General features: G+C 44.9%; 1 protein-coding gene across 4 annotated transcripts in view; it reads left to right on the forward strand.

The window, feature by feature from the left end:
- TMEM131 (transmembrane protein 131) overlaps nt 1-14770 on the forward strand; it is a 220321-nt gene that overhangs the window by 186091 nt on the left and 19460 nt on the right. For all 4 annotated transcript variants that reach the window (XM_082427225.1, XM_082427226.1, XM_082427228.1 and 1 more), the window contains 4 exons: nt 674-860; nt 1911-2096; nt 2906-3064; nt 3452-4029. In XM_082427225.1, the coding sequence (XP_082283351.1) occupies nt 674-860; nt 1911-2096; nt 2906-3064; nt 3452-4029 (1110 nt within the window). The remainder of the gene's footprint in view (nt 1-673; nt 861-1910; nt 2097-2905; nt 3065-3451; nt 4030-14770) is intronic.

Consider the following 14770-nt stretch of genomic DNA (forward strand, 5'->3'; position numbering starts at 1 on the left):
CAAAGATGCAAACATGGGTTTGCATGTCCCATCACGTAAGTTAGTTCACGTGTCTGGCGCACATTGTCACGTGTGTGCATCCTCTACAAGTGATTGTACTTTTGTGTACTTTACAGTACTGTATAGAGTACAGTAGTACAGTACCTTTATTTCAAGCCCAGGATGTCCAGAAGCAACCGTAAAAGCAGCGGTGATGTAGCGAGTACTGCAGGCAGCCCCTGTATGCCAGCTGTTTACTGTACTACTGTACTTTTCAAGGTACTGTACTGTAAGATTAAAAATGTTTTATTTCTTGTATTTGTTTGTTTTTTATGTATTATTTGTGTGAACCGTATTATAAACCTATTACAGTACGGTACTATATAGCCAATTGTGTTGGTTAGGTACCTAGGTTAACTTCGTTGGACTTAAAACAAATTGGACTTACGAACGCACTCTTGGAACTAAACTCGTTCGTATATAGGGGTCTTACTGCAAAATTAAACTTCTGCCATCTAAAATGACTTAACAAGGTAGAGTACTTCCTGGCGAAATCTGGGTAATGGCTGATCTCTTTGCCCTGAGGAGCTCATTCATAATCTCTGGGATACATTCATGAAGAATGTATTATCATTGCTTGGACCTGGAGCACAAGATAGCAAGATTTATACTCACTCCTCATTTTTTCCTTTAGGTTTGAAACTAAGAGAACCAAATTTCACATTGAAAAGAATATTTAAAGTAGAGAATACAGGACAACTTCAAATTCACATAGAAACCATTGAAGTCAGTGGGTACTCATGCGAGGGATATGGCTTTAAAGTTGTCAATTGTCAAGAATTTGTACTAAGTGCCAATGCCTCTAAAGACATAATCATTTTGTAAGTATTTTCTCGTAAGATAATGAATCACTAACTTCTCATTAACTTTTTATACTGGAGTTGTTCAAACGTTATGCTAAAATTGTTTTCATACTCACAAAAGAAGGTCTTTATCCACAAATATATTCATTTGATTTTTTTTTTCACTTAATCTTTGGTTATTTCTTCATATCTTTGTTTTCAAAATTGTGAAACTCCAAAGTGGATCAGATAGTCTTAGAAACCAGTTTCAAAATTATTTTCAAGATTGTGTAGGAAACTGACTATAAATTCAGTCTCAGCAGCAGAGCAGACGCCTGTGTTACACACATGCAGTTTTTCCGTGTTGTGCAGTGTATACAAATGTGTGATATTTTGGTCAGAAGACAGTTTTAATGCCTACGTCGGCAATAGTTGCCGCATATTTTAACAATTGATAACTTGTTATGTTATAAAGTTTATATAATAAAATGTAACTTCTGTCCCCTTAATGGAATGATAATTTCATGACCTTTAGTGGACACTTACTTGATAAGTAACTACATTACTCCATGTAAGGCTTGACACTTGGCACCTGAAGGTACATTGAGGAATAAGACACCTTTCCTCAACGTGCAGATCGTGTGCTTGCGGAGCATACAGTTAACAAAATAAAACTAATATAATTAGGGCAGAAAGCAGTGCTGCAGGAGATGAACATCAGTAGGGCTAGGGTGGTTCTCTACACACACACAAAAAAGGCATTGGGAATGCATCGTAGGAGAAGAGTGTGGATTAAATAAAGGAGGAAGGAGGAGGGAAGGGAAAGAAGCTCAGAGACTACTTTCCTAATTAATAATCATGGGAAGCTGATTATTGTTCTCTTTTTATGTAACTTCTCCAATTATCCACAGAATATAGTTGTTTTGGTTATTCACCTCATAGGACAGTACTTTGTCCATCTTAAAATGAGAAAGTTGAATAAAAGTATCAAACTCTAAAATTCTGTGTTCTGTTTCAAAGGCATTATATTTAAACTGTTTGCGGTATATTTTTAAAAACTTTAGTCTCACTGCCATCATTCCGTTTTAGGTTTACTCCTGATTTCACAGCTTCTAGAGTTATCCGTGAACTGAAGTTTATAACAACCAGTGGCTCTGAATTCGTATTTGTATTGAATGCATCCCTTCCTTACCATATGTTAGCAACCTGTGCAGAAGCCCTGCCCAGGCCCAACTGGGAGCTGGCTCTGTACATCATCATCTCAGGAATAATGAGGTACTTGTGTCTTCTTTCGAGATTAGTATTTAGGCATCACTTGACACTGTTTATCATGGGCCCACTACGTGCCAGTCACTGTTCTGAGTGCCGGGGATTCACCAAGGAACAAAGCAGGCAGACCTCTCTCGTCAAGCCTACATACACCAGTGGGAGCAGTCAGAACTGAACCCTTCTTGGGTGGCATATACGATAAACCAAAGTCTTTTCTACCTTTGAAATTTGTTATACAAATTAAGTACAGGTTAATTTCTTAAAGGAAAAAAACACGCATACTTTACCAGGTAGTTACTCGATTTGGGCATTTGTACTGTACTCAACATAATAGTTTATTCTTCTGGAGTCATACCTAGGCAACATAAAACTGATGAGAAGTATTTTTTAAACCCTCAACATTCCTCATCTTTTTTTCAGCATATTTCTTTATGTTTCTTTAAGAATGAGATATACTCACCTCTGAATTAACTTACATAGTTACCCTGCACATCCTTTAAGGGAAAAGAGTTGGCCTAGAGAGTTAGAACTAAAAGAAAAGATAAGAGCTGCTTCTTCTCGGTAAAAGAAAAGCTACCCTCCAGTGTCTGTTCTGATACAAATAATTATTTCCTCCATACGAGCCTCCGTGTACGTTGGCATTCTAGAAAAGTCAGTGTGCAAACTTTCATCCATAATGCTTTTTTGTCATGTCACAGGCATTTTGTTTTTTATATCATACTGTACTTTACCAAGAAACTTGCCTTTAATGTCACATTTTGTTATTCTTGCACTCACAAATGAACCCCGATTCTCCAACTTCTGTACCCCTGCAGTGCACTGTTTCTTTTGGTAATTGGAACAGCCTATTTAGAAGCTCAAGGAATTTGGGAGCCATTTCGAAGGCGACTATCCTTTGAGGCCTCGAACCCGCCCTTTGATGTCGGAAGACCATTTGATCTCAGGAGAATCGTTGGTATTTCATCTGAAGGAAAGTATGTTCACCTGCCGGAAATAAATTCTCCAGTGTATATAGATTTGGCCGATGTAATTGAAAGAAAAAATAAGTTTCTTCTTTTCATCTTTGCTCAGGGGGAAAAATCTTTAATACCCTGGGTATAGTGCCCTGTTACTAAGAACTCATAGCGAATGCCATGTTTTTATTATATTGATAAGGGTTAAAATATTCTCAGTTGGATCAATACCTCAATTCCTAAATTGTCAGTTAGAACAGACCCAGTCCAGTTGTGGAAAGTACCCTATTTCTTGCTGTTTTTTCCTTCAGGTAGTTCATATTTATGGTGGCTATGCTGATGAAATAATTTTTTTAATCTTAGATCTTGTAGGTTGCTATTACTGATCTGCAGTTGGTCCTTTTTCAGCTTGAACACACTCAGCTGCGACCCCAGTCACAGTAGGGGGTTCTGTGGAACAGGCAGCTCGGCGTCCCGGCCCAGTGCCGGGAGTCATAAGCAGTGTGGCCCACCCGTGCACGCACACAGCAGTCACAGCAGTAGAAACTCAGCTGACGTGGAAAACGTCAGAGCCAAAAGCAGCGCAAGTACCTCGAGCAGGACTAACGCCCAGTCGGCGAGCAAAGCCGGCGCCCTGGTCTTAGATCCACATGCCGTGGCCCAGGGTCACACAGCAGGCAGGAAGTCCAAGGGGGCAAAACAGAGCCAGCACGGCAGCCAGCACCATGCCCACAGCCCGCTGGAGCAGCACTCGCCACCGCCACCGCCAGCGCCTCAGCACCAGGAGCCACAGCCCGAGAGGCTGTCCCCCGCACCCCTCGCGCACCCCTCCCACCCAGAGCACCCCAGCAGCACACGGCACAGCTCGGAGGACTCAGACATCACCAGTCTCATCGAAGCCATGGACAAAGACTTCGACCACCACGACTCCCCACCCCTGGAAGTGTTTGCAGAGCAGCCGCCTTCACCACTGTCGAAAAGCAAAGGTAATCATGGGTTCTCACGGCCAGGCAAGCGTGACACGTGAGGGGAGAGCCAGCACGTGTTTAAGGGGCTACTGTGATCGTAGTTGTGATGAATAACTAATTTAGTAGGTGTTCTTCTGGCTCAAGTTCATCTCTGCTCTTGGACTTCAGCTTTTCCATATCAAGATGCAAATAGAGGTATCCATTTGTCGTAAAAGATATTTGTATTTCTTAGATTACTTGCCAAATTCAGAAATTTATTGGACATCTACTGTTTTCCTTTTCAACTGCGTGTGATTACTGTGTTAACTGTGGTAGGTTGAGCGTTTTTTTTTTTAACTGTTAAAATAATTTTAACAGAACGGAGATCATCTGCCTTTTAACTCAAAAGTGGGACTTCTGCACAACCTGTGCTTTAGAGCAGGGGTTGGCAAACTACAACCCGTGGGCCAAGTCATCACCTGTTTTTGTAAATAAAGTTTTATCGGGACCCAGCCATGCTCATTCGTTTACACACGGTCCATGGCTGCTTTTGTGCTGCAGCAGTAGCAGAGCTGAGCAGCTGCAACAGAGGCTGTAAGGTCCACAAACCAGAAAATATTTACTGTCTAGCCCTTTCCAGAAAAAGTTTGCTGACCCCTGCTTTAGAGTTCTTCATGCTGTATTAGTTATCCATTTCTCGGTAACAGTTACCCCACAACCTAGTGGCTTAAAACCCCACCATTTACTATCTCACAGTTTCTGGGGGTCAGGCATCTGGGTGCAGCTTAGCCGGCTTCTCTGGATCTCACAAGGCGGCAGTCAGGGTGTTGGCCAGGGCTGAAACCTTCGTAAGTTTCAGCTGAAGGTGGATCTGCTTCCAAGTTCACTCAGGTGGTTGATGGCAGGATTCATTTCTTCACGGCCTGGTGGACTGAGGGTCTGGGTTCCTTCCTAACTGTGGCCAGCCACCTCTGCATAGAGCAGCTCAAAGCCGTTGTTGGCTTTACCAGAGCAAGCAAGTAGGAAGGCAAGAGAGAGAACAGGCTGGCAGGACAGAAGTCATGGTCTTCTGTGACCTACTCTTGGAAGTGATCCCCCATCACTTCTGCAGTGTTATCATTAGAAGTGTGGTCCAGCCACACTCCAGGAGAGAGAGTTCCACGAGAGCATAACATGGGGCTCCCTTCTTTGAAGTCTACGCACCACACATACATAGGCAGACTAATTTGTAACTTCCAGAATCAAAATGTGAAAAATAGTGAATGGCCTCTGGCGATATTTCAGTTTATTCCCTTTACAGCCTGAACTTTTTTGCATCTTCCTCTCTCTTCTGTGGCAGCCATGCTAATACATTACTCTAAGCCTATTTAAGTCCCTCCCTCACTGAGGTACCAAGGAGTTTTTTGCCTTTGGTTTGCACAGGGAATAGGGAACCTGGCAGCCCTGAGAGGCCAGAAGAAACCTGACGCCCCAGAATCCAGGAGTTTTCTTTTAGAGAATTTCTTAGTTCCAGTGATATGAAGACTAGTTCTATATGATCTTCTTAGAATTACTTGCATTTGGATTTGTAAAACAGTAGAAAGTCTTAAATAATATTTAACTTCTTCCACAGAAATCTTTTTTTGTTGTTATCTCATTATTAATAGAGCTTACATATTTTAGGGTAATTTTTACAGTAATATTAAATGAATGCTTAAAGTTCCTTTTATAAATTAGATCAAGCTACATAATGTGTTTTTCTCCGATCGAGAGCATGAATAAAATAAACATATATTATCCTTTCTTACCACAAAGAGAGGCTCTGGCAGTCAAGGTGAGCGCCTTGTCGCTTGTGTCTAAGATAGTCCTCTAACACCACCATAGGCCCGTTTTTCTTTTCAGGGCCATTCATCTAGAACATAAAGTTTAAAATTTAAAAATGTTTTTTATTGTTCACAGTGGTCCGAGAGTCGACCTACTAAAAGCTGTGTAATGATGGAGCGTGGGTACCACATTATTAGTGATTCTTGAGCTCACGAGGAAGCAGTGATTACCAGCTTCACTTGAGCGGCCACCCCACTTGGTAGCCTTCCCACTGCTGCTGTGTGGAAAGAAGGAAAGAGCCAGATCTTAGTTGTTTTTTTTTTTCTTCTTCAATAAGTGGTTTTATTGAAGTATAACATACATGTAGAAACTCAGTCTTTTAAAACAACTTCAAAAGTTGGGCGTTGATCTTGGGGCTGCAAAATAGTGATAGATCATAAAACCATAGGCTCTTAGCTGGGTGGAGCCTTTATCATCTCTCTAAAGCTTACCCCAGCACCCCTGCTAAAATAGTCTCGTGTTTACATTAAATATGAACCTTTTCTTTTCAGAAGCACCCTGTTCTCTCCCCTGCCCTCCCCAGTAGCTCAAAGAAGTCTTCCTTGTAATGAGCTTCAGTGACGTCTGGCCTTTGGAGACTGTTCAGAAGGACCCTTCTTCATGTGAACGGGGTCTCCCTGCTCTTGCGCTCTCTGGGTACATGGCTTGCAGGCTCTCCAGTCACTTCTCTAGCCGTCCCAGCGGTCACTTTTCCTCCCGGGAGACGGGGCCCAGAAATGCCCTCTGTTCATGGCTGCCTGAGCAGGGCCCCTACGGCTGTACTTCTGTGGCTTCTCCTCCTGTGACACGCGAGTCCTGGGGACTGGATTGAGGGTTAAAACCTGAGAACGCACTGAGCCTGGTGCAGCCATTTTCAGTGTCTGCATTCACTGCAGAAACAGTGGATTCTGCCGTTGGCGGTCTGAGGGGCAGCTTTATCTCAGGTGGGGAGAAGCCGAGTGGTGTGGGCTCACAAGGCCAGGCTCTACCTTCAGGCAGACCCAGATCAAATCCTGGCTCTGCCACTTACTGTGTGATTTGGAGGAAATTACTTCTCTGAGCCTCCGTTTGTTACCTCTGAAGTGGAGAGAATAGCTTCTACTTACATGGTAGGGGGTAGGCACTGCTGTGATTTTTAGGGCAGGAAATGGCGCTGCCATCACTAGGCTGCTGGGTTGCAGTTGGCTGTGGCACATCCCAGCGGGAATGTCTGCTTGGAACTCGGTCTTGAGGGTGAGGAATGGGATAAGCAGAGAGCTTAAGCTCTCTGAGATAAGCAGGACAGAGTCCCGAGGACAAGGCCAGCAGACAGTGCAGCAGGAAGCAGGTAGCAGATGCGGTTGGCATGTCCCAGCAAGGCCAGAGCAGAGGTAGAACCGAGCTCCACAGAGCCTGGTGGACCTTGGCAGGAATAGTCTCTGTGAAATGAGCCTAGAAGCCAGGTAACTGTGGCTTGGAGAGCACCTGGCACGCCAGACCGTTACCAGTGGCCGCTTCTTGGTGTGCGTGTGAGGGGCCAGTGAGTGAGGGGTGGAGGTTACTCTTTAATCTGTAGTTTCCATGTTCTTTGATTTTTAACCAAAAAAAAAAAAAAAAAAAAAAAGGATGTGTATATCTTGCAGTAGTATTTTTAATGAAGAAAGAAAATAGGGGAACATGTTGCTTGAAAATATCTGTGGGCCAAGGACAGAAAGGGGGGTAGAGCTGAGAGCAGCGGTGTTGTCAGCGCTTCCTGACGTTCCAGACACGACCGCAAGTGCCTCGGGCGCCTGGGTGATGGGCGTTGCGCTGACCCTGTTTGCAGGGGAGAAGCCCAGTCTAAGAAGGGTTACATCAGGCAGACCCAAGAGCCAAGCCCAGGCCCGACCCTAACCCTCAGCTCACAGCTGCACGACACCACCTCCTCCACAAGGAGGAGCAGCATTTGAGTAGATAATTGGCGCTACCCAGTGCCCAAGGAGGTGGGTGGGTGGGACCCAGCTCCGCAGAGTATACAAGGGCATGTGTTCCACAGGCGTGTGGACGCAGAGGGATTGGTAGCTCCTGAGGCCGAAGGGGAAGCGGTAGGGTAGAAACAGAACGTAGAGGAAGTCTGGAATAATCAGACCTCAAATAGCTGAGATTTTGGGAGTCCATAGGACATGGGAATTGGATTTGCAGAGCAATCCCTCGGGCAACATCGGGGACCCAGCTGAAGGTCACTGTGGCCTCCCTCACGCTTGTGCCGTTCTTCTCCATTGACTGTGCAGCCCACGGGTGAAGGGTGAACACGGGGTGGTTGGCACCCTGCAGGGCAGGGACAGCAGAGAGACCCAGGGCTGAGAACGTCGTGGGGCGTTGGCAGGAGAGCGATGGGCGTGCCACGCTGTGCGGAATTGGCAGGACCTTAACACAGAAGGAGCCTCACCGACAGGGAGAATGGGCAAGTCAAGGGCCGGCGCTCCAACAAGTCAAGTTACAGGAATGATGGAAGCAAGGGAATGAGAGGAGACCAAGGTGTGAAAAGGAGGCGTGAGGGTTTAGGGTTTGGGAGAAAAAGCAGTTCCGGGCAGTAACAGGCCCTCAGGTGCAGCCTGGAAGTGAGGCATGGGGGTGTAACGGAAGTAAAGCCCGTTAGCACCAGCGAGGCCACAGACCTAGAGGTCCACCGTCCTTTATACAACACTCGAGAGCCACCTTTGTTGGAATTCAGGTTTTCAGAAAGGTATACGATGATGTGCCATGTGATTCATGAGACCATAAAAGTAGCTTCACATCAGTTCAGTTCAGTTGTGCCACCAAAAGAGGTTTTGTTTCTAAATGAGTTGGGGAGAAAACACTTTGGAAGCTTTTGGGATTGCAGAGTGACTGATAAGAGATTGTCATCCCGACCTATACCAGGCCTGGGCCTGGATGACGGGAGCTTGAGAGTCCAGGATGTCCGTGAGTCACTGCCAGGCTCCTCAGTGAACACTGCGGGGTGTGCAGGCTCCACTGTCGAGGCTGGGCAGAGTGTGCGTACAGGGTCCTAGGGGTGCAGATCTGATGGGTCACCCCCCCTGCCTCCGGGCCGCCCGCCAAGGGAACAGGCAGACTGGATTTAGAGCTGAAACTAAAATCCACTGTGAACACTCCTCACTGCAAAGCAGGGCATCTGCTAAGTACTGGTGGAGCCCGGGGCTTGGCTGATAAGCTTTCTGCTCCCTCCTCTATTACTGTGTACAGCCCCACAGGCCAAGGTAGTTAGCACTTGGCGTGAAGGTAACCTGATTGGCCCAACAGAGGCAGAGACGCTGGACGAGAGTGAGCAGAGAGAAGGGCTAGCGTCGGCTCTAGGGAAGCAGGCCCTCTGGGGTCAGCTGGCCACCGGGACAGGAAGTGCGGAGGCCGCCCCCACATAGAGGAGCCCTCCCCGCCCCGCCCTGGAAGACAGGGTATTGGGTAAGTGTTTTGAGGCCTTGCTGCCCAGAGTTGACGTCCAGGGGTCAGCAATAGTGACGTAACTTGAGAGCTTTTAGAAATGTCGAATCTTGGGCCCCAACCCAGACTGCCGAATCAGATTCCCTATTGAACAGCATCCGCAGGAGATTGGGATAACCTGTGTTGAGCCATTACAGCCCCACTCACTAGGGGAATGTAACCAGTGAATGTCTCTGGGGGGTGGTTTGGGGCTGGGCCCATCTAGTCGGTTTTTTGTTTTTGTTTTATTCAAACAGAAAGTCACAAAAATTATAATCATCCTCGTCAGTTCACTCAGTCCCATGTAATTAATTTTTTTTTCATCTTGATCTTTTGTTAGCACTTTTATGAATTCATCAGTTTTCCATTAGAGTTCTGAAAGTGCTTATTCATTCAGTTCAGCAGTATAGTCAGTTACCAGAAACCTGTACTTGTCAGAGTCTTTTCCATGAATTCCTTGAAGATGAAACCCTTTTATAGGAACATATTTGCAAAAGCATCAGAGTACACCCAGAACTGTCTGTAAATCACAAAAGATTTTAAAATGACCACAGTTAAAGATTTGATGAAAGTTCATAATAATGCAATTGACAAGGAAATTTAGTTATTTCTGAGATATACATTTTAAAGTAATAACTAGAATTATGACTTATAACATTATACCAGAACATATAAGATTTTTAGGAATTTCACGTAATGTCCATCTAGTGGGTTTTTGGGCAGCTGGGAGTTGGCCTTAAAGATAGTGGAGAGAAATGCCTAAATGGGAAGACAGAAGCTATCCTTTCCCAGCATTGAGTTGTATTAAGTTTGCTCTAGAATATCCATGATATTTCTAGAATAAAGAAATCCAAAATCTAATCGAACATAATACTTTTATGAAAACCCTAAATAATTGAACTCTGTGCCGCATAAGGTTTTGCTTGTGCAGCCTTTTTGTCTCAGTCCCGTGTACCTTGTTGGTTCTGCGTAGTGCTTCAGAAGGTATGTACAGCCTTCTAAGGATACAAGGAAAACTAGAACAAAGGAGAATATGGGTCTGCCCGCAAATTCATAGGTAATTCCTTTCCTGGGATAGATGTAAAATTTTTTCACTTAATAAAAATTCTTTTCTGCCTTCTAGTGGGCTAAACCAGTATCTTCACTATCTAAGCACAGAGCTTAATATGACAAAATAAGATGGTAATTGCTACTGATTTTTGAAAACAATATTTACTTTAGCTTAAAGAACTCCTGAAGAGTTTCCTTATATGCACCTTTTGGTATGTTTTAGGTTATCATACTCATATTGAGGTATCATTTCAGAACAAGTAGGGAGAAATAAACTTACATGACCAGTACCGACCCAAATAAATCATATGTTGGTCTGTACTGTTTATTGGCATCACTTAGACCTTTTAAACAGGCAAAAGATGAAGAGAAAGACAGATTCCTGTCAGAATGGATGATCCTCTAGAGATTCTTCCGAACCTTCAGTCAGGTGTAACTGTCATTGCCTGGCTTAGGTCCACAGCTGCCGGGCACTGCACACGTTCAGAGAAACCATTTGCTAGTAATGGAAATTGTCCTGAAGTAATTCTTTTGGGTGGGCATTAAGTGAAACGATTTAAAGTTGGAGAGAGACAACCAAAGCAACTTGCCCCAAACTAGTGATTACAAATTCCTTTATTCGCTTCTTAGTGAAGACAAAAAAGTAAATGAGTAGGACATATTTTTTATTTATTTATTTTTTTATTTTATTTATTACTTATTTTTGGCTGCATTGGGTCTTCATTGCTGCGCGCGGGCTTTCTCTAGTTGCGGTGAGCGGGGGCTACTCTTCGTTGCAGGGCGCGGGCTTCTCATTGCGGTGGCTTCTCTTGTTGCGGAGCACGGGCTCTAGGTGCGTGGGCTTCAGTAGTTGTGGCTCGCAGGCTCCAGAGCGCAGGCTCAGTAGTTGTGGCACGTGGGCTTAGTTGCTCTGCGGCATGTGGGATCTTCCCAGACCAGGGCTCGAACCCGTGTCCCCTGCATTGGCAGGCGGATTCTTAACCACTGCGCCACCAGGGAAGTCCAAGGACATATTTTTTAAATTGATAATTCATATTTTGCCTACTTTTAAAATGATTAGTGGTGGTTTAAAGGATTAAAGCACATATAAAACAGTGAATCAAAGACAGAAAGTAGTTTTCAATGTTTTATCTGTTTGTTTTTAATTATGGTGCTATCTCAACAAAAACCTAGAATAAAGTTCGTTGTTACCATTCAGTGTTAAATTGCGCTGCAAATTTCCTGGCGGCTGAGGCCAAAGGGAAGCATCGTTATATAGTTCTCCTGCAGGAAAAGGAGGCAGGAGAGTTCATCTGAAGAAACAGACTTTGCTGGCATTGAAGTCCTGCCGAGGAATCTGAGGACACTGGGTGATAGACTGGGCATTGTGTCTTTGTTGCAGAGAGAACGGGAATGTTCTTCACACAGATGCTTTATATTGGCCGTGTAATGTTGAATCTTAACTCCCCACCGCATCGTGCCTCCTAGATGTACGCTCGGCCTCTCCCACACGCACAGCATCTGTGGGGCCCGTGGGTGTATATGCAGTCACTTGTGGTTGGATTATCTCGTAAGGGTCAGAGCATCACTGTTAGGTGAAGATGCCGGACCCATCAGCAGCAGGTGGTGCTCGGTCGCAAATACTTAGCAGCCTGCCTCATGTTCTTGTACCCACTGAGGTTAGCCCCCAGGGGTCCTGCAGGTGGGGACAAATGGTTTGTGTCAATAAAGAGTTTCGAATGCACTCAACTGTTAGGAAATGTATACTTAATTAGGCCTTAAAGTAATGAAGAAACTATTTCATTCTGATCATTTTTAAGAGCATCCACCAACCGGATACCTCATTTTGAGGAGAGCTGACCCTGTCATCTCGCCGAGATGCAGTAGCTGCAGAAAGTAGCCCCTGTCCGAGTTGGGTGGGAGGGTTTCATACTCGCCCATTGAGTCTGGATGAATGCCTGTCACCTGTCAGCAGTGTGAGGTGGGTTTGGGGGCCCACTTTCTAACTTGCACCTCTTGTTTTCTCTCAGGCCTCCTCCCCCAGAAGCACACACACAAGGAGCAATAAAGTACCACTTCTCACAGTCACCAGTTAGGCATCCATAACCTCTCCACCACCTTCCTGCCCATGATGGAACTTAGGTGGAGAAGAAGCTTATGCAGAGAGTCCAAGTGAGACTTCCTGCTTCCCTTCCAGGTCTGAAACTTCTTAACAGAGCTTGTGTGTTTGGGGATGGCAGCTTGAGATAGATGGTTAGGGCTTCGGAAGGCACCCCGGGTTTACTTTGCCAGCCAGCCATGGCCAACCCTTCTTGGGGGGAAGGATGCATAGGGACACCAGGCCTCTTCTTACCCCCTGGAGTCAGGACATGAAGACCAGGGCAAGAAAGCTTGTCACATAAGAGCACTGGCCAGCCTCTCATGGTCATTGTCATGTCCTTAGCAGGCTTATCTTCTAATTTCTAGTTCATTGTTGATGATTAGAATTTAATCTGTCAAATGACTTTCCTCACTTTCTTTAATTTGGGCATTCAAATTACATATCTCTAGATATATCAGTAGCCTAGGAGCCATAGATTATATACAGAAAAAAATTTTTCAGTGGTAGCTATGTTAAAAAGAAGTTTGTGTATTCATGGATTGCGGAAAGCAGCCAGTTTTCTAAAGTATGTCAAAAGCCATAAAAATAAAATAATGCACACGCGTCCTTTGAAAACCAGTAAGCTCATATCTGGAAATTTAACATCAGGAGATGATCTTACATACCTCATGTTTTATAATAGTGAAAATTGGAAACTAAGTGTCTAAGAACAGGGGGTTTGTAATTAATGCAGCCTGTCATTGAAGGTAATTATGCCTAGAGTGTCTGTGTTACAAGAACTGGACGGAAGACCATTGTCTACTTCCATGAACTATGCTCCTTTTGTTTGTTTTAGTGAGTGGAATAGGGCGGACCAGTGGTCAGTTGTGAAGTAGACATTTGTAAATCTCCCATTTTTCACGGACGGACAAGAGGTTAGAATGAGAGATCCAGTCCTTGGCATGTTGAGAAAAAAGTTGGAATAGAGTTTGGAAGGGTGGCTTGCAGGCCAAATGGACCTATTATTTGCAAAAGAAAAAAATGTGTTTAGCTTTTTAGAACACTTGATGCGTTCTGAAGGATTAATGTACTTGGCAAGGATTAGTACCCACGCCATGAACATGCCATGACTTGGTCACATGTGACCTCTTGGGGACTTTTTGCTTCTAAATTTCAGTGAGACATACACTTTTTTTTTTTTTACTTTTGAGGTAATTATAGATTCACACGCATTTGCAAATAATAACGCGGAGAGATCCCTTGTACCTTTTACCCAATTTCCCCCAATAACGTGTTGCAAAACTGCAGTACAGCATCACAACCAGGATACTGATGTTGATGCAGTCAAGACACAGGGATGCCTTATGGGCCCTTTTCTAGCCACACCCGCTTCCCTCCCACTCCCCCCCTCCCCCCAGCCCAAACCCTGGAGGAGGTTTAATCATTTCTCCCGTCTTATAATTTTGTCACTTCAAGAATGTTATGTAAATAGAGTGAAGCGTGATTCTGGATTGAAACCTGGGTAAGTTGTCGTGAAGGATTGAGATGGAGAAGCTTCTGGACTTGGGGCAGCAAGTCTCAGAGCAGGTCACGCTGTTGGTGTATTTCACTGTTCAGAAAGGCACAAAACTCACTTCTGCGGCTCAGCAGACACTGGCTGAGCACTTGCCGCGTGCTGAGCCTTGTAAGGCACTGAGGATGGAGAGCCCAGTGCGGCCTAATCTCTGCCCTTCAGGTGCTAAGACTGCACAAGGAACAGAGCCTAGGGGTGAGTGTTGACCGCAGTAGGTTAGCTAGCATCCTCAGCCAGGAGTCTGCTCGGCGATGGTGGGAGGGGGTAGACGTAGGGTGAGTGGCCTCGGGGACAGTTTATCCAGGCAGTGGTGTGAAGCCTGAGGAACCTGTCGTTCATGTTGGGTATATTTCTCCTTTGGTCACTGCTGGAAACATACTCTGAGTTTACTAAGCTGCTTCTCCCTTCAGCTTGTACCGTCTTTACTTGGATGGGTTAATTTTCTATTACTGATCATGCATCAGTTAAGTCATGGTTCCCATAAGGCTAGGAGACCTCCAGTCTCCTCCACTATGTATTGAGTTAATTTATCTTTGAGAGGGCAGTCTCCCTCCGAATTCCTATTCCCACTTCCCAGGTTCCTACTCTTTCTTCTGTGCCCAGCAACAGCACGGGGATGTGAACTGGTAGCTTGGCCTCTGGAAACTGAATGTTCCACGATGGGCCAAGGGCTAAGGAAGGGCTCGGGACAAGGCTAGAGCAGACCTGGAGAGATAGATGGGTCCAGACTGTAAAGGAGTTTGAACCTTATCCTATAGAAAACAGACAGAATCAAGTTTTTGTATTTAAGAAGTGTTTCAAAAGGAAAGTAATGCTGT

Source organism: Balaenoptera physalus, assembly GCF_965194825.1.
Source record: "Balaenoptera physalus genome assembly, chromosome: 15".
Lineage (NCBI taxonomy): Eukaryota > Metazoa > Chordata > Mammalia > Artiodactyla > Balaenopteridae > Balaenoptera > Balaenoptera physalus.